This window comes from Rhinoraja longicauda, chromosome 36 (assembly GCF_053455715.1).
Source record: "Rhinoraja longicauda isolate Sanriku21f chromosome 36, sRhiLon1.1, whole genome shotgun sequence".
NCBI lineage: Eukaryota > Metazoa > Chordata > Chondrichthyes > Rajiformes > Arhynchobatidae > Rhinoraja > Rhinoraja longicauda.
The window spans coordinates 17087539-17107781 of record NC_135988.1 but is presented as its reverse complement, the minus strand read 5'-3'; the positions used below and the strand labels follow the sequence as shown (position 1 = coordinate 17107781).

Here is a 20243-nt window from a genome sequence, read left to right as displayed (position 1 = left end):
TTAAATATCTAAGGCAAGGTTAGACTGATATGCCAAAGCAGAGCTGAGGGAATGACAAGTTCAAGTGACTTAAGTAACACCAACTCCAAGTTCATCTGGAGTCCAGCAGACATTGGGACGGAGGGGGAAATGGAGGAGTTATCAGATGTTTGGAAAGAAACAGAAAGGTTGTGAGGCTAATAGTCCGGAGGTAAGGGAATCCTGTACGGTGCTAAAGCTTCAGCCTCTGGCGTGACTGTGTTGATATGAAGTGGATGGGAAGGGAGAGAAGGGAGCAATCTGGAGAAGAAGTTGCATTAAGACGGGGCATTGACTGAAAGCAATGCACGACTGTAGAATAGGGCAGAAATTTGGCAAACTACTGTGGAAACCACAGATTTTGAATAAAAGTAACAGTACATCGGTAGCAGAGCCGGGAAACTAAGGACGCCTACAATGAAAGTGGCTTGTCTGGATGTAAGCATTGCTGGCAAGATGCTGCATGAACTAATGGGAGTGGGTTAACATATGATGAGCATTTGACAGCACTGGGCCTGTACTGGCTCGAGTTAGGAAGGATGAGGGGGGGACCTCATTGAAACTTACCGAATAGTGAAAGGCCTGGATAGTTATGGAGAGGATGTTTCACACTAGCGGGAGAGTTTAGCCACAGCCTCAGAATAAAAGGACGTACCTTCAGAAAGGTGAGGAGAAATTTTGTTAGAGGATGGTGAATCTGTGGAATTCTTTGCCACAGACGGCTGTGGAGGCCAAGTCAATGGATATTTTTAAGGTGGAGATTGACAGATTCTTGATTAGCAAGGATGTCAGGGGTTATGGGGAGAAGGCAGGAGAATGGAGTTGAGAGGGAAAGATAGATCAGCCATGATTGAATGGTGGAGTAGACATGATGGGCCGAATGGCCTAATTCAGCTCCTTGAACTTCTAAAGCCATGGTCTGATTCATGAAGCAGTGGGGGGGCGGGGGGAGGGGGGGTTGCTTGAATCTCTTATGGAACATGTGGTTACAACACTTTGTTGCTTCTGCCCAAGCAGATTTAGGTTTTCAGAGTTTTGATGGAGAGATGATGGCTGGAAAAAAGAGGAAGGCTTTTTGAAGGGAGGTTAGATACATCAGAATCAGCAGCAGGGATGAAGTGCAGAGTTGGAAAATTTGATCGTACAATATTTGGAAATAATAGACTGGGGGCACAGTTTGAGGAAGATCTATGGACAGAAAGCAGTCAGAATACAAGGGTCTCGGTCAGGTAGGAGTTGTTTGAAGGTTTAAAAAAAAAAATGGTGAAATGAGAATATGTTGGTCGGCTTCTCTTAGTGGCCCTTGGAACATGGTACAAGCACAGCAAGAGAGAGGCACAGAGTGCTGGAGTAACTCAGTGGGTCAGCCAGCATCCCTGGACAACATGGACAGGTGACGTTTCACAGAGTGCTGGAGTAACTCAACACGTCAGGCCACATTTCTGGAGAACGTGGACAGGTGACGTTTCACAGAGTGCTGGAGTAACTCAGCGGGTCAGGCCACATCTCTGGAGAACATGGATAGGTGACGTTTCAGGTCAGGACCCTTCAAGAGGTACCCCAGTACTGTTTTTTTTGGTAAACCAGCATCTACAGTTCCTTGCATCTTTTTTTTTTAAAAACAGGAAGCAAAGTTTCCAATCTAGAAGATGGGAGTACAAGAGTTAGGAAATATTGCTATTAGTGTACAATGCTTTGGCAAGGCCACAACAGGAAGACTCCATGTAATTTGGTTCTCCTTATCTATTAAAGGGTACAAATGCCTTTCAGGTGCAATGAAAATTTGCTTAGTAAATTTCTGACCTTTCGGGGATGTTTTAGTTGAATAGCCCAACAATTGAATGAGTTGAAATGAATGATAACGTGGTCTCATTTAAAGATTTAACCATGGTAAGGGATGACTAGATGTTGATGACCAGCAGTTCCTTCGGGCTAGAGGGGATGGGACCCAGACACTATCTCCGGATGAGGGCAGGCCAATTGGCAATGAGCTGTGGAGACGTTTCTTGTGAAGGGGCTTGTGAACACGTCTCTTCTCTGGGTAACAACAGTTGATCCCAGTCCTTGTGAATAATTAGCAAGACCAGTGGACCAGCGGCTCGAGTGGACACAGCCCAAAGAACGGGTCAACGAGCATCAAGCCGAGAGGCCAAGGGGATGCATCATATTCCTGCTCCCATTAGGTCTGAACTTGCTGGAGCAATACCTGTACTGCTTGCATAACGGCACTGCCTCCCAGCTCCAGAGGCCAGGCTTCAATCCCAACCTCAGAAGCGGTTTTGCTGGAGTTTGCACATTCTCCCCATGCTTTAGCTGCCACCCACATCCCAAACAATGCATTAGTCAGCGGGTTAAATGGGCCATTGTAAACTAGGGTGTGGCAGAAGCTGGAGGGAATTGATCGGAATGAAGGGGAAGAGAATTTGAATGGAATTAATGTAAATGGATGCTTGGTCTGAGCAGACTTGATGGGCCCAAGGGACTTGATGGGCTTTCGGTGCTGCATGACTATCCAGCTGGCTGGCTGGGCCAGTGTAAAGCTTCACACCACCAAGCTGCCTGCAATCAGGCACCAACACCATCTCATCATCTCCTGCGTCCATCTCCTCGTAGATAGCTTGCCAGGTTTAAACGGGCTCACGAATGATATTTCCCGACGTTGAGACGATCTTTGATTGCAGAGTTTGCATTCTGGTTGGAGACCGAGGCACGGCCACAGACCCGGACAGGTTTTCCGATCGTGGTCTGGGGCAGGGAGCTTGCAGAGCTGCTGATGGGATCTCTCCGATGTGTCCACAAGTTCCTCAGAGGGCAAGAACGACAGGGTGTGACCGCAGGAGTGGCCAGCGTTCCCTCTCCAGCCAGGAGTCTGGATGTCCCACACTCAGCCAGGAGTCCCAATTCCTCGCGTTCATCCACGAGCCCAAGATCTGTGGCTTTAACTACGGGAGAGGGGAGACAAGGGGAGCAAGAGGACTCTGGTTGGTGGGAAACATTGCGGTCCAGTCTCTGCCAAGGACGGGCCAGCATGGCCAAAGATGGATGAATCTCTTCCTACCACAGCACAACTGCATATTTAACATGCAGCTCCTGCAAAGTTAGTGCAGGTAAAACCTGGATGCAGTGTTTAAGTGGAGATGGTAAATGGTGTGAGAGGAGAATGAGTTGAAGTTTGGGTGATCACACCCCAGGAGGTTCCTGACTGCATTTTTGCACCATTACAGATCGCCCAGAGTGCTGTTGTTTGGGTGGGACCAGTCTCAGAGCAGAGACGCAGTCTCAGAGCAGAGACGCACACTTCCCCATAACATCAAAATTAGAGGTTGACCAACACGAGATGTAGTTCTCCACAAAAAGGCTGTGGAGGCGGGAGGTAAACTGATGATTTCAAAACTGAAATCAATCTAACTTGAGTGAGAAATATCTCAGTTACGAAAAATGGTAGGATCATGGGAAGACAGATCAGCCATAATGAAGGAATGGCTCTACAGCATTGCATCGGAAGGAACTGCAGACACTGGTTTCAATCGAAGATAGACACAAAATGTTGGAGTAACTCGCAGGACAGGCAGCATCTCTGGAGAGAAGGAATGGGTGACGTTTTGGGTCGAGAAGTCTGAAGAAGGGTCTCGACCTGAAACGACACCCATTCCTTCTCTCCAGAGATGCTGCCTGTCCCGGCTGAGTTACTCCAGCATTTTGTGTCTATCTTTTGGCTCTGTAGCATTGACGGGCTGAAAGGCCTCTAATTTTGATGAGGTTGGGGTTAGCACGCAATGAACTGGAATGTGCCTTAACCCATTTCAGAATTATCCCACTGCTGTAATGGTCAGTCCGTGTTGAGTAACATACCAAATAATTACAATAGAGCACGCCACAGAGACAGAACAAGTTGGGCAACTCGTGGATGCTTGCAAGAAAAGCTCGCCCCTTATTTCTACTCAGAGTTACAGAGATGAGTGCTGCGTGGGTCCAGGCTTGGGCAAGTCCTCTGAGGCGGCACTAGGGTTGCCAACTGTCCCGTATTAGCCGGGACATCCCGTACTTCGGGCTAAATTGGTTTGTCCTGTACGGGACCGCCCTTGTGAAGTATTCGGCCCGCGGGCCTAACGGAGGTTGCATAGTACTAGGCCCCACTCCCAACCCAGCTTGGACAGCGTGCTCCGTGCTAGCAAGGAATATGGAGGAAACTAATGCAACACGTTAAATAAGGAATGAGAAAAGTGAAAGCCTCGACTGAATTGAGCTTTCTAAGGGTTTGCGGGTTTCCCAGCATTGGCAAGTTGAGAAATCTGTTCAATACGAGACCCACATCCTTACTTTCACACCTGTGCAGAATAGAGGGGCAGACAAAGTGACCAATGCATCACTCCCAACTGAGTAATAGTGACCAGACGGTGTGGAGGTGGTGGGGTGGGATGAGCAAACACTACTGAGAATAAACCACCAGTTTTATTCTTTGTGTGCTTCGTTGCCACCTTCCTCTAGTAAACAATGATCTATTCAACATCTTCCTTAAACTTCTTCCCATCTGATCTCTTGGTTTCACACTTTACCCTTCCATATCTCTGTGTCTCCCTCTCCCCTGACTCTCAGTCTGAAGAGGGGCCTCGACCCAAAAACGTCACCCATTCCTTCTATCCAGAAATGCCGCCTGACCCGCTGAGTTTCTCCAGCATTTCGTGTCTGTCCTCCAGTGGTGTTAAGCCATTCTTGCCTCCTGCAGGTCAGGCTGTGGGGAGATGGGGCGGGGTGCGAGGTGCGAGGGTGTACAGCCAGCGAGCTGGTCCACCGCTCGGTATGATCACATCACACCAGTGATGCTACACTGGGAAAGCTCAACAATGGAGCCCCCAACCTCTGCACAAAATACTGCTGGGGACGTCAATGAAAGACTTCAAAACCCAAGAGTGAGATTCATGCTTAGACAAAGACGATGAGCAGTCAAGGAACCAATGTGTGAAAGCCTTTGGGGAAAAAAAGGATGTACCTTCAAAATGGAGATGAGGAGCAATTTCTTTAGTCAGACGGTGGTGAATCTGTGGAATTCATTGCCACACAAGGCTGCAGAGTATTTTTTGGTCATTGGGTATTTTTAAGGAGAGATTGCTAGGCTCTTGATTAGTAAGGGCGTCAAATGTTACAATGAGAAGGCAAGAGAATGCGGTTGAGGGGGAAAATAGATCAGCCATGATTGAATGGTGGAGTAGATTCAATGGGTTGAATTGCCCAGTTCTGCTCCAAAGTCTTTATGGTCTTAAGAGAAGGAGCAGGTGCAATTGAAAAGCAGCATCAATATGTTCCTTAGTCGTTTGGGACTCGATTTATATATCTGTAATGAAATGAGAATGTGAGAGTCCTGGAGAGTTCAGACAGAGGGACGGTTCTGGGATTGGAAGGTACAAAATGGACTACTGCTCAGTCTAAGATGGGCACTCATGGTTTCTGCCTCAGACCGTTGCCCAGAACTATTGAATTGAATTTCTGACTGAAAGACACAGCCTGGAAACAGGACCTTCTGCCCACGAGTCCGCACCAACTAGCGATCGCCCGTTCACACTAGTTCTATGTTATCCCACTTTCCCGTCCACTCCCGACACACCAGGGCCAATTCACCTACAAACCCACAGGTCTTTGGGATGTGGGAGGAAACCGGAGCACCCGGAGGAAACCCACGCGGTCACGGTGAAAATGTGCAAACTCCACACAGACAGCGCCCGTGGTCAGGATGGAACCAGGATCTCTGGTGCCGTGAGGTAGCGGCTCTACCAGCTGCGTCACCGTGACCCTCACTGGAACCACGAGACTGTCACAATAAAGACATGGGCGTTCTTTGGCACTCAGTGAAGAAGCTTGCACTCGAGCCACATTTGAAGCTGTAAAACCCAGTCTGTGGCTTGGGGAGGGAGCCCATTAGTAGCACTCATTGTTGCAGACAATATTTATCTTCCAGGTAAATATGCTCTCTGTTTCAGGCAAGCCATTGTGTTCGTTTCCTCACCAGCTTGCCCTGCCATTTCCTTCTAATCATGCGTTACTCGGGAAACAAAGATATTTTAAAGTCAAACATATTTCTGCAGCCAAGATAAGCAACAAAAAAAAAAAAGAAAAGGTTTTGGGTGGAAAACGAGCCGACGTTGCACCTTGATCAGGGCTGCCGCCCGCATCACATGGCTGTGTGTGTGATGGGCCACCCTCTGCCGATGGGCCACCCGCCGGCATGGAGCAGCGACCCACCCAGGGCCTCACAGGTAGAACAGCAGCTCGGACAGCAGGGCGGACGGCTCCTGGTGCAGGGACTGGCCACACAGGAAGGCCAGCTTGTGGGCGTACTTGCAGGGCGCCGGCACGCGGATGGTGCCCGACCAGTTCCAGTACAGGTGGCACAGCTTGAAGGTGAGCCTGCAACACAAAAGCCAAGGTTTACACTGGGAGCGGGAACGAAAGGACGGCCGCAGCGTGCTGGAGTGGGGGCGTCACGGTGGCGCGGCGGTAGAGTTGCTGTCTAGCAGCGAACGCAGCGCCGGAGACCCGGGTTCCATCCCGACTAAGGGCGTTGTCTGTACGGAACATGTACGTTCTCCCTGTGAGCCCGTGTATTTTCTCCGAGATCTTCGGTTTCCTCCCGCACTCTAAAGACGTGCAGGTTTGTAGGTTAATTAGCTTGGGATAAGTGTAAACTGTCCCTAGTGTTGGATAGCATTAATGTGGTCAGCGCGAACGTGCTAGGCCGAAGGGCCAGTTTCCGCACTGTATCTCGAAACTAAAACTAAGCAGGTGAGGCAGCATCTCCGGAGAAAAAGGATAGGTGACATTTTGAGTCGAGACCCTTCTCCAGACTGAAAGTAGGGGGTTTGGGGAGGGGTGAAGAGCAAGAGGCAAATGAAGACCTGGCCACAAATGACTTCAGGCAGGGTGGTGCCCTGGTAGGCCATTTGTTAGGGAAGGTGTGATCTCAAGACACATACAATACAATGAACTGTGGAACCGGTTAAACGACTAGGTTGGAGGACGGGGGAGGGGAGAGGGGAGGGGTGTGTTAGTAGAAGTCACTTGAAATGAGAGATTTCAACATTCACGCCACTGGGTTTTAGGCTACCCAAGCGAACTTCTTTACATCGGCGAAACCAAACGCAGGCTCGGCGATCGTTTCGCTCAACACATTCGCTCAGTCCGCCTTAACCAACCTGATCTCCTGGTGGCTGAGCACTTCAACTCCCCCTCCCACTCCCAGTCTGACCTTTCTGTCATGGGCCTCCTCCAGTGCCATGGTGACGCCCACCAGAAATTGGAGGAACAGCACCTCATATTTCGCTTGGGCAGCTTGCAACCCAGCGGTATGAACATTGACTTCTCCAACTTTAGATAGTTCCTCTGTCCCTCTCTTTCCCTCCCCATTCCCAGTTTTCCCTCTATCTTCCTGTCTCCACCTATATCCTTCCTTTCTCCCGCCCCCTCCCGACATCAGTCTGAAGAAGGGTCTCGACCCGAAACGTCACCCATTCCTTCTCTCCTAAGATGCTGCCTGACCTGCTGAGTTACTCCAGCATTTTGTGAATAAATACCTTTGATCTGCAGTTATTTTCTTACACAAGTGAAATATGAGGTGCTGCTCCTCCAATATGCACATGGCCTCACTCTGCAGTGGAGTTGCCGAGGAAAGAGAGGTCAGTGCAGCACGGTGGCGCAGCGGTAGAGTTGCTGCCTTACAGCGAATGCAGCGCCGGAGACTCAGGTACGATCCCGACTACGGGCGCCGTCTGTACGGAGTTTGTACGTTCTCCCCGTGACCTGCGTGGGTTTTCTCCGGGATCTTCGGTTTCCTCCCACTCGCCAAAGACGTGCAGGTTTGTAGGTCAATTGACTGGGTAAATGTAAAAATTGTCCCTAGTGTGTGTAGGATAGTGTTAGTGTGCGGGGATCACTGAGCGGCGCGGACTCGGTGGGCCGAAGGGCCTGTTTCCGCGCTGTATCTCTAAATCTAAAAAATCTAAGTGAGGGAATGGGAAGGGAAGTTGCAATGAGTGGTAACCGGGAGAGTGGTAACCGTGTGGGTCTCGGCGGACTGAGGTAGCCAGAACGATTAGGGTAGCCAACTTCCTCACTCCCAAATACGGGACAAAGGGTGACGTCACCGCCCCGTGCCCCACGTAACCTCAACCTGCCAGCGGCCACGTGCTCCCGCTCCACCAATGGCTTTCGCCATTGGTGGAGCGGGAGCACGTGGCCGCTGGCTGGGTGAGGTCACGTGGGGCAGTGACGTCACCCTTTGTCCCGTATTTGGGAGTGAGGAAGTTGGCAACCCTACTAATACGAGACAAGGGCGGTCCCGTGCGGGACAACTAATTTAGCCCAATATACGGGATGTCCCGGCTAATACGGGACAGTTGGCGACCCTGGTCACAACAGCCAAATGGTGCGCAGCAAGGTTCCACATGTCGGAGTGATCACTGACGATGTTAGCTGAGAGGCAAGTGTTGGAGAAAGACTGGGAGAAGCTTCTTGGAGCGACGTAGGATTGAATCGTCCACCTGCGAGCAGGGCTGGGGCTTTGATTTAACACCTTCGCTACACAGAAGCGCCTCTGACAGCGCGGCAGTCCCAGTGTTGGCCTAGATTTATGTGCCCGAGCCATACAGCATGGAAACAGGCCCTTCGGCCCAACCCGCCCATGCCATCCAAAATGGCCCAGCTACGCTTGCAGTCGCGGGAATGTGATTAGAATCCAGAACTTCTAAACATCGATATACTACAACTCTCGTTTGTTTGTTTGTTCCTGAACTACAGCCAAAACGGTACACGATAGCGCGACCTTACTCACCGTCGTCCCTTTGGTGCTAATGGAAGAAGTTTCAATGAAATCGGTGTTATATTTTTAAAGTTATTCACATTTTAAAGTTTAAATCTATCTCCTAGGGAGGAAGGGGGGAGGGAGGGAGGGGGGAAGGAGGGATGGAGGGGGGAGGGAAGGGGGAGGGGGGAAGGGAGGGGAAGGGGGGAGGGGGAAAGGAGGGGGGAAGGGATGGGAAGGGGAGGTGGAGGGAGGGGGGAAGGGAGGGAAAGGGGGGGAGGGGTGGTGGAGGGAGGGGGGAGGGGGAAGGAGGGATGATGGGGAGGGGGAAGGGGGTGGGGAGGAGAGGGTGCTGCACCAATGCAGGAGAGGTTTGGGCCCAACGGGTCCACTTGGTCTAGTAAAAACATAAACATTTCCTTCTTGGGATAAATAAAGTTCTATTGTATCGTGAGAAGGTTGTTGGCTGCAACCTTCCCCCCATTGACGAACTGTACGCTGCAAGGGCCAGGAAGCGAGCGGGCAAGATCATCTCTGACCCCTCTCACCCTGGCCAAAAACTCTTTGAATCACTTCCCTCTGGAAGGCGACTCCGGACTGTCAAAGCAGCCACAGCCGGACATAAAAAACAGCTTTTATCCACGAGTAGTCGCTCTACTCAATATCCAAGCCTGTCGTCTCTTTTTGCTCTGGTTTATTTCACTCACATGTTTAAACTGTAATGTTGTTTTCTTAATGTTTTAATGTTTTATACTTTATTCTTAATTGTTTACTGTATATTGGTGTTGTTACTTGCGAGCGGAGCACCAAGGCACATTCCTTGTATGTGTACATACCTGGCCAATACACTTATTCATTCGCATTGTAAAACTGTAGCTGCCTGAAACAACTGGTTAGATCTTGGGTCACTTAAGGATTTGGGAAGATAGTGTGAGTTAAATAATTCATATATTTAACAGGAATATTGCTGCTTTGACAGGATTTGGGCGAGGGAAGGTGGTAAATACATAATTAATAGATTAATTTAACAGTGATATTGTGTTTTTACTGCCCTCAGCTGATATGGTTACATTTCAGAAACGTTAACCCACCCACTAACCTTGAAAGTACAGCATTATTACTGCATCATTTAAACAGAAATAAGTTATTTTGTCAAATTTACATTTGGCTCTTGTTTATCAGACCTCTGCATAATTAATCATCGAAGTGTCATAAAATCACTCGAACATGCAATTTTAAAATTTCAACCTGCACCTCACCAACAAAACCTTAATCCTTTCACAAAATGCTGGAGTAACTCAGCGGGTCAGGCGGCATCTCGGGAGGGAAGGAATGGGTGACGTTTGGGGTCGAGGCCCTTCTTCAGACTGATGTCGGGGGAAGGGGGCGGTTAAAAAACATTTAGACAAGGTACATGGATAGGACAGGCTTAGAGGGATATGAGCCAAACACAAGGAGGTGGGGACAGGTGTAGATGGGACACGTTGGCCGGTGTGGGCAAGTTGGGCCGAAGGGCCTGCTTCCACGCTGTAAAACGCGATGAGTAACATGGTAAAATACAAAGCTTCTTTAACGAGTGCTCTGACAGCTCTGGCCGCCTACCTCTGAATGTGGTCAGGGCTGAGGTTCAGACTGTTGAATACACAAATATAGCGTGTGGGGATCCCACAACCCTGGCGGACAGTGTGTGCCATCAGGAAGAAGTCAGTCCTGCAAAACAGGAAAAGAACAGTGAATAACAAGGCTGGCTTCGTGATCTGCCATGTTCACACCTTACATTCTCTTTGTACCTTTCCATATCTCCAGTTTCCCTCTCCCCCGACTCTCAGTCTGAAGAAGGGTCTCGACCCGAAGCGTCGCCCGTTCCTTCTCTCCAGGGATGATGCTGCCTGTCCCGTTGAGTTACTCCAGCGGTTTGTGTCTATCTTTAGTTTAGAAATACACCGTGGAAACTGGCCCCTCAGTCCACCGAGTCCGCACTGACCGGCGATCCGCGCACATTAATGCTATCCTACACATACTAGGGGCAATTTAAAAAAACATTTATATCAAGCCAATTAACCTACAAACCTGCACGTCTTTGGAGTGTGGGAGGAAACCGAAGATCTCGGAGAAAACCCACGCGGTCACAGAGAGAACGGACAAACTCCGTACAGACAGCACTCAGAAAGTGTAGGAAAATAACTGCAGATGCTGGTACAAATCGAAGGTATCACAAAATGCTGTAGTAACTCAGCGGGTCAGGCAGCATCTAGGAGAGAGAGAATGGGTGACGTTTCGGGTCGAGACCCTTCTTCAGACTGATGTTGCCCTGCTTTCCACCTATATCCTTTCTTTGACCCGCCCCCCTGACATCAGTCTGAAGAAGGGTCTCGACGCGAAACGTCACCCCTTCCCTCTCTCCTAGATGCTGCCTGACCTGCTGAGTTACTCCAGCATTTTGTGGCACCCTTAGTCAGGATGGAACCCGGGTCTCTGGCGCTGTAAGGCAGCAACTCTACCGCTGCGTCACAGTGCCGCCATCTTCAGTACTCGGAAGGAAATGCAGAAGGTGTTTGCTCACCTGCCAGCTGAGATTAGAGCCATTCAGCAGTTGCCAATAGTTCTGTTGAGTAATCCTTATGCCGGAGGCAAGACCTGTGAGTATAACGTGTCATCTTGGCACACTGGGCTCTGAACGTTGCCCAACATAGATGGCATCTGGATCTGCATTGATTACTCTGATACAAATCCAACATAACGGGCAGCAGTGGTGCAGCGGGTGGAGCCGATCTCCGCTGCAGACTGGGTGGAGTTTGCACGTCCACTCTGTGACCACATGGGCTTTGCCCGGCGTTCCACGTGCCTCCCAAGTCAATCAGTGGGTTAACCAGCTACTTGTAAGTTGCTCCTAGTGTGTGGGGGAGTGGGGGTAGAGTCTAGGGGGAGTTTTGAGTTTTTTTGAGATACAGCGCGGAAACAGGCCCTTCGGCCCACCGGGTCCGCGCCGACCAGCGATCCCCGCACATTAACACTATCCTACACACACTAGGGACAATTTAAAAAAAAAACATTTACCAAGCCAAATAACCTACATGAGTTGGGCAAGGTAATCATGTACTGTCTTTCCGCTGACTGGTTAGCACGCAACAAAAGCTTTTTACTGTACCTCGACACACCTGATAATAAACTAAACTCAACTTGTGGAAATGGGTGGGTGATAGTACAGCTTTGGTGGGCTGAAAGGCCTGTTTCCATGCTGAATGCTCTATAGCTCTGAACTGTGCAGGCAAGGGACGCTGCCAAATTCATAGCTTACATGCAAGGCGAAAGTACACATTTAATGGAGCAAGCCTTAACAGCATTACTGTATGGAACCTGGGATAGTACAAGTCTCTAGCTTCACGAAAGTGGCCACACAAGTAGATAAGAGTGTAGGAAAATAACTGCAGATGCCGGTACAAATCAAAGGTATCACTAAATGCTGGAGTAACTCAGCGGGTCAGGCAGCATCTCTGGGAGAGAAGGAATGGGTGACGTTTCGGGTCGTGACCCTTCTTCAGACTGATGTCAGGGGAGGGGGCGGGACAAAGAAAGGATGTAGTTGGAGACAGAAAGACTTTGGGAGAACTGGGAAGGGGGAGGGGAAAGCGAAGGACAGAGGAACTATCTGAAGTTAGAGAAATCAGTGTTCATAAACCGCTGGGGTGCAAGCTGCCCAAGCGAAATATGAGATGCTGTTCCTCTAATTTGCGCTGGGCCTCACTATGACAATGGAGGAGGCCCAGGACAGAAAGGTCAGACCGGGAGTGGGAGGGGGAGTTGAAGCGCTGAGCCACTGGGAGATCAGATTGGTTAAGGCGGACTCAGCAAAGGTGTTGAACGAAACGATCGCGGCAGCCATTGGTGGAGCGGGAGCACGTGGCCGCTGGCTGGGTGAGGTCACGTGGGGCGCGGGGCGGTGACATCACCCTTTGTCCCGTATTTGGGAGTGAGGAAGTTGGCAACCCTACTAATACGGGACAAGGGCGGTCCCGTACGGGACAAACTAACTTAGCCCAAAATACGGGATGTCCCCCTGGCTAATCCGGGACAGTTGGCAACCTTAGTTAGGGTAGACAGTCAGAATCTTTTTTCCCCCGGGGTGGAAATGTCAAATACTACTGGGCTTACAGTTAGTAGCTTTAAGGTGAAAGTGGCAAAGTTTAAAGGGGATGTACGGGGAAAGTTTTGTTTTTAACAAGATCTAAGTTTTGTGGTGAATACCTGCCCACGCTCTCATGGGTGGTGGTGAAGGCAGATACAGTGGCATTTCAGAGGCTTTTAGATGGGCATGTGGATATGCTGGGAGTGGAGGGGTATAGACCATGTGCTATTTTAATGGCACATTGTTGGCCAGAATGTGCTGTACTGTTCTACTTTCTATGAATGGGCCACGGCTTCAGGATCCTACAATGCTCCAGGCACAACTACATTGCTCCAACACCTCAGTTGGGTGGGTGCTGCAGCAACTGTTGGTAGGGCAAGGCTTTGTTCCAGATAGCATTCTCTCCCTCTCCTGCATTGTGACTGCCCATTACTGGGAGAACTAGAGGTTTAGAGAGAGCACCAACAGGCTTCGTCATTGTCTACCAGGTCACCTTCACAGAAGATCACATGTTGGAAGACGGGTTCTCACCATTCCTTGCAGGAGACAGTATGATCCAGCACTGTACCGGGCGGTGGGACTCTCAATCTCCCCGACTCCGACAGTCCGTACAACTTGGTCCCAATCCTCTTCTGCACCACAATCACCATCATCTTGGGGTGGTAGTCGCTGAATACCTCAAAGCACTTCAGAAGCTGTGGAATCTCGTAATCTGTCACCGTGCTCAGCTGGGTATCGGACACGCCATCCCTGTACACGGCAATCTTCTCCGGCAGGCAGTGGTTTATCTGCAGGCAAAACACACAATGCAATGCATTGTCGAAGCAAGAGGTGCTCAATGTCTTCAACCGACGCACAGATAGGCGCACACACGCACGCTCACACATGCACACTCACACATGTACACGCACACTCACACGCGTACGGGCGCACACAGGCAGGCGCGCACACACACAGGCACGCGCAGAGCTTGGGCAAGTAAAACAAAGTGCCGAGGGAACTCAGCAGTGCAGGCAGCATCCCTGAAGGGAATAGCCAGATGATGATTCAGGTCGGGCCTTGGACTGACGTGCTGCGGGATAGTCATCCACTGGGCCAGGGCATCTCTCTCGGGATGACTGTGCAAGTGTGCCCAAACACGAGAGTACGAGAGAGAGTTTGTGCGGTGGAGAGGAAAGAGGGAGAGAGAGAAAAAGAGAGATAGAGTTAATTGACCATAGTAAATTGCCCCCAGTGTTTAGTTTAGAGTTTAGTTTAATGTCACGTGTACCGAGGTACAGTGAAAAAGCTCTGGTTGTGTGCGAAGCAGTCCGTGGAAAGACAATACATGATTACAATTGCGCATTCACAGTGTACAGATACATGATAAAGGAAACAAGTGACGATGTTTATTGCAAGATAAAGTGCAATATATTCCGATCAAGGAGAGGGTGTAGGTGTGGGTAAGCGATAGAGTTAATGGGAATGTGCGGAGAATTTAATAAAATGGATTAGTGTAGGATTAAAGTTAATGGTTATGAGAGTCAACGTGAACTCAATGAGCTGAAGGCTCGTTTCTGCACTGAATGATTTCCTGACTCCAGTGTAAGCACATTAACTCCGTCTGTAGGAAGTTTGTACGTTCTCCCCGTGACCTGCTTGGGTTTTCTCCGAGATCTTCGGTTTCCTCCCTCACTCCAAAGACGTGCAGGTTTGTAGGTTAATTGGCTGGGCAAATGTAAAAATTGTTCCTAGTGGGTGTGGGATTGTGTTAATGTGCGGGGATCGTTGGTCAGCACGGACCCAGTGGGCCGAAGGGCCTGTTTCAGAGCTGTATCTCTAAATTATTTCAAACGCGTTAATCGTCAATGCTGATGGAATGAAAAGAAATGGAATCCTAACAATGGCAAAGCTCTGGACTTTGAGATAAGCAAGGCTGAAGGAGGAGAGAAAAGTGGTCAGTACAGACCAACTCGCCTGCATTCAACAGCACGTGAGAAAATCATTCCTAACACACTTTGTTAATAAACACATGCCATTCGTCTGCTTGTTGCAATTCAAATGATTACCTCGTAATATTTCTTTAAGGATGCCACCATACAGATCTTTAAGCCGTCGATGATTTCCTGATTGGGCATCTGAAACGCCACTCTGGAAAACCACTTGGTCATTGCCCTGGGAACAGGAACAGGTGAGATGCAACAGTCAGTCTCCAGGTAGAATCAGAACCACACACGTCCAGTTATGGGGTACATTAGGACAGTGACTAACTAGCAGATGAATTGAGTAGCCCGTGAGCGTTGGACGATCAAACCCCACCACGGCCGCAGGGGGGGGGGTTTAAACACATCACATATTTGCAAGGAAAGACCGGCGTCAGTAGTGGTAGCTGTGACAAGACTCATCAGCATTGTCACAGTCACACAGCTGTCTACCCTCCATCAGCGCTCCACACTGCCTCGGGTTCAGCCCCCTCCCCTGGCATCAGTCTGAGGAAGGGTCTCGACCCGAAACGTCACCCGTCCCTTCTCTCCAGAGATGCTGCCTGACCCGCTGAGGTACTCCAGCATTTTGTGTCTACCTTAGACGAGATTGCTGAGACGAAATTGCTGAGCATTTGGATAGCAGTAACGGGATCATTCCGAGTCAGCATGGATTTACGAAGGGGAAATCATGCTTGACAAATCTGCTGGAATTTTTTGAGGATGTAACTAGGAAAATTGACAGGGGAGAGTCAGTGGATGTGGTGTACCTCGACTTTCAGAAAGCCTTCGACAAGGTCCCATATAGGAGATTAGTGGGCAAAATTAGGGCACATGGTATTGGGGGTAGGGTACTGACAGGGATAGAAAATTGGTTGACAGACAGAAAGCAAAGAGTGGGGATAAATGGGTCCCTTTCGGAATGGCAGGCAGTGACCAGTGGGGTACCGCAAGGTTCGGTGCTGGGACCCCAGCTATTTACGATATACATTAATGACTTAGACGAAGGGATTAAAAGTACCATTAGCAAATTTGCAGACGATACTAAGCTGGGGGGTAGTGTGAATTGTGAGGAAGATGCAATAAGGCTGCAGGGTGACTTGGACAGGTTGTGTGAGTGGGCGGATACATGGCAGATGCAGTTTAATGTAGATAAGTGTGAGGTTATTCACTTTGGAAGTAAGAATAGAAAGGCAGATTATTATCTGAATGGTGTCAAGTTAGGAGGAGGGGGAGTTCAACGAGATCTGGGTGTCCTAGTGCATCAGTCAATGAAAGGAAGCATGCAGGTACAGCAGGCAGTGAAGAAAGCCAATGGAATGTTGGCCTTCGTAACAAGAGGAGTTGAGTATAGGAGCAAAGAGGTCCTTCTACAGTTGTACCGGGCCCTGGTGAGACCGCACCTGGAGTACTGTGTGCAGTTTTGGTCTCCAAATTTGAGGAAGGATATTCTTGCTATGGAGGGCGTGCAGCGTAGGTTCACTAGGTTAATTCCCGGAATGGCGGGACTGTCGTATGTTGAAAGGCTGGAGCGATTGGGCTTGTATACACTGGAATTTAGAAGGATGAGGGGGGATCTTATTGAAACATATAAGATAATTAGGGGATTGGACACATTAGAGGCAGGAAACATGTTCCCAATCTTGGGGGAGTCCAGAACAAGGGGCCACAGTTTAAGAATAAGGGGTAGGCCATTTAGAACGGAGATGAGGAAGAACTTTTTCAGTCAGAGAGTGGTGAAGGTGTGGAATTCTCTGCCTCAGAAGGCAGTGGAGGCCAGTTCATTGGATGCTTTCAAGAGAGAGCTGGATAGAGCTCTTAAGGATAGCGGAGTGAGGGGGTATGGGGAGAAGGCAGGAACGGGGTACTGATTGAGAGTGATCAGCCATAATCGCATTGAATGGCGGTGCTGGCTCGAAGGGCTGAATGGCCTACTCCTGCACCTATTGTCTATTGTCTATTGTTGGTGGAGCAATTATGATGGGAGGATGCATCCTGCAGATTTAACATTGGTCCCTTACCTCCCTTCTACAAACTCTCTAATCATGTACAATCTTCCCTGTAATATTGTTTAATCTCTCCTGCCATTTATTCAAGCACTTTCATTCCCGTCTCTGCCTCTAGTGTCTCGATTCTAATGAAGGTTCAGTCTGAAGAAGGGTCTCGTCCCGAAACGTCACCCATTCCTTCTCTCCTGACCTGCTGAGTTACTCCAGCATTTTGTGTCTACTTAATGAAAGGTAATGTCACCCAGAAATCTGACAGTCATTCTTTCTACTATTTAATCTTTGTTTTGGCACTTCTTATGCAATAAACTTCTAGCATTTTGTTTTTTACTTCAACGAAATGTTGTTGCAGTACAGTAATACCAAGGAATTCAAATCAAGAGTGTAGCAGGGACAAATCTAAACATTATGTTTGACACGCTAAGGTGCAATCACACGTATGTAGAAATAGAGTGTGCAAACCTGATCTCCTTATCTACGGGTGGATATACTGGAGATAAAGAGAGTGCAAAGGTTCACCAGATTGGACGGGCGTCAACAGGTATATTTGTCTCGTGGGGATGATGAAACAAACTGGGCCGAAAAGCTCTAGAGTTTTGAAGAATCGGAGATGTCAGTGACACTGAATTCTTAGGTACTTGGCAAGGATGAAAGGACAGTGTCCACAACCTGTGACTGGGGTCAAAGTCTCATGGCATTCAGGACAGAGATTGCTTCAGAGGGCGGCTAATGTTTGGGATTCGCTACCTCAGCGAGCTGTGGGCCTCAGTCATGGTATTTTCAAGACAGAAGTTGATAGATTTCCAAGAAAGAGTAGAAACAAGGAACCGAAGGTGTTGGTTTACAAAGTGCTGGAGTAACTCAGCGGGTCAGGCAGCATCTCTGAAGAACATGGATAGGTGACGTTTCACAGAATGCTGGAGTAACTCAGCGGGTCAGGCAGCATCTCTGAAGAACATGGATAGGTGACGTTTCACAGAGTGCTGGAGTAACTCAGCAGGTCAGGCAGCATCTCTGGAGAACATGGATAGGTGACGTTTCAGATTGGGACCTTTCTTCAGACTGATTTCCAGATATTGATGGAATCAAGGGATACACAAAATGCCGGAGTAACTCAGCGGAATAGGCAGCATCTCTGGAGGGAAGGAATGGGTGACTTTTCGGGTCGAGACCCCTCTTCAGACGAAGGGTCTCGACCCAAAACGTCACCCATTCCTTCTCTCCAAAGATGCTGCCTGTCCCGCTGAGTTACTCCGGCATTTTGTGTCTACCTTCGATTTAAACCAGCATCTGCAGTTCTTTGCTACACAGGAATCAAGGGATGTTGGGTTTAGTGCAGGCATGGGAAGATCGGGTTAAAGATGAGCCATGGGACTAGCTTAGATGGAGCATCTCGATTGGCATGGATAAGGGGCTCTTATCAAATGGCCTCTTTTCATGTGGTATGACATAATCTCACTATTAAATAGACGCAGGAGTGCGGCACTGGTAATAGGCGTGCTGTTGCCGCAAGAAGCTGGATTGTCTCCTCCTGCTCCTTTTCCTTAAATTAATCCGACATAAGCTAGTCCCATGGCTCATCTTTAACCCGATCTTCCCATGCCTGCACTAAACCCAACATCCCTTGATTCCTGTGTACCAAAGAAATGCAGATGCTGGTTTAAATCGAAGGTAGACACAAAATGCCGGAGTAACTCAGCGGGATAGGCAGCATCTTTGGAGAGAAGGAATGGGTGACGTTTTGGGTAAACAGTCCCAGTGACAGACTGCTGCGTGAAGGATGCAAGGATTGAGGGAGCAGCGAAGGAGAGAGGGGACAGAGACATGCAAGCACAAATAACAGCTGCGTGCGACCAGAGACGACGTTCAACTCCGAGCTCTTCTGTCCTTGTCATCAGTGCCAGAGTCACAGCATTGAAGGTGACAGTCCGAGCTGAAATACATTGTGCCCTCATGAAGAAAAATATATACTTTAGTGATTGCCCTGAATAGAGTGGCCACAGGTACTTTAAGTCAGGTACTTCAGTCTGAAGAAGGGTCTCGACCCAAATTGTCACCCATTCCTTCTCTCCTGAGATGCTGCCTGCCCCGCTGAGTTACTGCAGCATTTTGTGAATAAAGGCCACAGGTACTTATAGTATAAGAAAATAACTGCAGATGCTGGTACAAATCGATTTATTCACAAAATGCTGGAGTAACTCAGCAGGTCAGGCAGCATCTCGGGAGAGAAGGAATGGGTGACGTTTCGGGTCGAGACCCTTCTTCAGACTGATGTCAGGGGGGCGGGACAAAGGAAGGATATAGGTGGAGACAGGAAGAGGGAGATCTGGGAAGGAGGAGGGGAAGGGAGGGACAGAGGAACTATCTAAAGTTGGAGAAGTCGATGTTCAATAGTCGATAGGTTCACAGGTACTTACTTGTTTAAGCTGGCAACAAATCCAACCACAGAGCGCTTCCCCATGACAGGATCATGGTACACGTCCATTCCTATCACCATCAGCTGCTTCTGAAAGAGGGCAGATACACCAGCATAGATAACACAGTCACTTTAATCAGGGCAAGGCTCTGTTACACAACACGTGTAGGAAGGAACTGCCGATGCTGGTCTAAACCGAAGACAGACACCAAAAGCTGGAGTAACACAGCGGGTCAGACAGCATCTCTGGAGAAAGGGAATAGGTGACGTTTCGGGTCGAGACGCTTATTCAGACTGAAGAAGGGCTTTGACCCGTAACATCACCTGTTCCCTTTCTCCAGAGAGCGGCTCCTCAATTCACTTGTGTCGCTGAATTAGATTCAGAAATCTACATTCTGAAAACGTGTTTTCTCAGGGTATTCCAAGCAGCTTCAGTCAGAAGTTGCCAATTTGTACGAGCCTCGAGACTATAAAATTGCAAGGTGGCGCCAGAACGTGACACCTTCAGGGTGGAGAGGATCCACAACAAATGCTTCACACTTTTACTCGTGTGTGATTGCATGGTGTGACTTGACTGGATAGCACGCAAATGTCAAGTCAAGTCAAGTTTATTTGTCACACACGCATACAAGATGTGCAGTGAAATGAAAGTGGCAATGCCTGCGGATTGTGCTAAACTACAAAACACAATAGAAAAAAAACCATTTAACACAAAAAAAAAATTAATAGAGTAAATTAAATTAGTCCCTGGTGATATGAGTTAACAGTCCTGATGGCCTGTGGGAAGAAACTCCGTCTCATCCTCTCTGTTTTCACAGCGTGACAGCGGAGGCGTTTGCCTGACCGTAGCAGCTGGAACAGTCCATTGCTGGGGTGGTAGGGATCCCCCATAATGTTGCTGGCTCTGGATCTGCACCTCCTGATG

The 20243-nt window shown here is 49.0% G+C and overlaps 1 protein-coding gene across 1 annotated transcript in view; it reads right to left on the bottom strand.

Annotated features, from left to right (window-relative positions):
* Positions 1–6263: 6263 nt before the first annotated feature.
* piwil2 (piwi-like RNA-mediated gene silencing 2) overlaps positions 6264–20243 on the bottom strand; it is a 60503-nt gene continuing 46523 nt past the window's right edge. The window contains exons 19-23 of the mRNA XM_078429025.1: positions 19320–19408; positions 14984–15089; positions 13467–13723; positions 10412–10519; positions 6264–6420 (exon numbers count right to left, since the gene is read on the bottom strand). Of these exons, the coding sequence (XP_078285151.1) occupies positions 6264–6420; positions 10412–10519; positions 13467–13723; positions 14984–15089; positions 19320–19408 (717 nt within the window). The remainder of the gene's footprint in view (positions 6421–10411; positions 10520–13466; positions 13724–14983; positions 15090–19319; positions 19409–20243) is intronic.